Genomic DNA, 1,960 nt, shown 5'->3' with positions numbered 1-1,960 from the left:
ATGAGGTCTGAGAACCAGAGCAGTGTGTCCCAGTTCTTCCTCCTGGGGCTCCCCATCCCACCAGGGCAGCAGGGCGTGTTCTTCACCCTGTTCCTGGGCATGTACCTGACCTCGGTGCTGGGCAACCTGCTCATCATCCTGCTTATCAGGCTGGACTCTCGCCTGCACACACCCATGTACTTCCTCCTCAGCCACTTGGCCTTCTCTGACATTTCTCTTTCCTCTGTCACTGTCCCTAAGATGCTCATGAACCTGCAGACTTGGCAACAATCCATCTCCTATGAGAGATGCATTTCTCAGTTGTATTTTTTCATACTTTTTGGTTGTCTTGACAACTTCCTTCTGGCTGTGATGGCATATGACAGGTACGTGGCCATCTGTCACCCTCTGCACTATTCCACAATCATGAGTCAGGCACTGTGCACGTTGCTGGTGGCTGGCTCCTGGATGGTTGCCTGTGTCCATGCTCTTATTCATACCCTCCTCTTGGTCCGACTGTCCTTCTGTGCTGACAATACCATCACCCACTTCTTCTGTGACCTCACTGTGCTTCTGAAGCTGAGCTGCTCAGACATCTCCCTCAATAATCTGGTCATCTTCACCGAAGGAGGAATGCTTTACTTCCTGCCATTGAGCATTGTTTTGGGCTCATACATCCGTATAGGAACCATCATCCTGAGGGTCCCCTCCACTAAGAGACTCTCTAAAGCCTTTTCTACCTGTGGCTCCCATCTCTCTGTGGTGTCTTTATACTACGGGACACTTGCTGGTGTTTACTTTTTCTCCTCATCATGGGGTTCCAAGGACAAAATTGCTTCGGTCATGTATACAGTAGTTACTCCCATGCTAAACCCCTTCATCTACAGCCTGAGGAACAGAGATATAAAACAGGCCCTAGAGATGTGTATGAACAGAGTTAACTTTTTAAAGTGGCAATCACTAGATTCTCTTGTTGCAGTCAGGAGCACAAGGAGATAGATCTAAAATTATTTATGCTTGTCATCTCCATAAAACATTAATAGAATATACATTCTGTTGTCATGTACAAGTGTTGTTACTATGTCAATTAGGTTATATTTGCTACTTGGATTGTTAATAATTCATTATTATTTTGCACTTATCCATCGTCTCTTATGAAATACTAGAGGACTGGTGCACGAAAATTCATGAACTAGGGTGGAGATCCCTTAGCCTGACCTGCACCTTCTCGCAGTCCAAGACTCCTCAGGGGATGTTCAGCTGCTGGCTTACACCTGCTCCATGGGGGAATGGGCCTAAGCTGTCAGTCAGACATCCCTCTGGCAGCCCAGGAGCCCTCGGGGAATTCGGCTAACAGCTTAGTCACGCACCCCAGGGGGTGCCGGCCTAAGCAAACAGTTGGACATCCCTCTCGCATTCCAGGACCCCTCGCTCCTTGCCACCCATCTGCTCGCTGCTCCTTATCTCTTGGCTCTCTGCTCCTTAATGCTGCTATGGAGGCAAAAGCAGCTCCCAACACCACCGCTGTGCTCAACACCTGTGAGCAGCTGGCTGAGTGGCACTACCCTTGTGAAAGTGCACTAACTACCAGGGGGCAGCTCTGTGTTGAGCGTCTGCCCCCTGGTGGTCAGTGCACATCATAGTGAGTGGTCATTCTGGTCATTCCACTGTAAGGGTCGCTTAGTCTTTTATTATATAGACTAGAGGCCTGTGCACGATATTCGTGCATGGGGGGGGAGGGGAAGCGGAGAGTGTATGTGTCCCTCAGCTCAGCCTGCACCCTCTCCAATCTGGGACCCCTCTCACAATCCAGGACTGCTGGCTCCCAACTGCTCACCTGCCTGCCTGATTGCCCCTAATAGCTTCTGCATGCCAGACTGATCACCCCCTAACCACTCCCCTGCCAGCCTGATCAATGCTTAAATGCTCCCCTGCCAGCCTTATTGCCTCTAATTGCCCTCCCCTGCCGGCCTGGTCACCC

At 50.4% G+C, this 1,960-nt stretch overlaps 1 protein-coding gene across 1 annotated transcript; it reads left to right on the top strand.

Annotated features, from left to right (window-relative positions):
• Nucleotides 1-978, top strand: LOC308247833 (olfactory receptor 1J4-like; the record flags this gene model as incomplete). The annotated part of the gene is made up of 1 exon (XM_080667562.1): nt 1-978. One exon carries the CDS (start codon nt 1-3, stop codon nt 976-978), a length of 978 nt encoding a protein of 325 aa, XP_080523688.1.
• Between the last annotated feature and the right edge of the window lie 982 nt (nt 979-1,960).

The sequence above is a fragment of the Plecotus auritus genome (genome assembly GCF_963455305.1).
Source record: "Plecotus auritus genome assembly, chromosome: 5".
In the NCBI taxonomy this organism is placed as follows: Eukaryota; Metazoa; Chordata; class Mammalia; order Chiroptera; family Vespertilionidae; genus Plecotus; species Plecotus auritus.
Note: the sequence above shows the minus strand (reverse complement) of the source record. Positions and strands in the feature narration are given on the sequence as shown.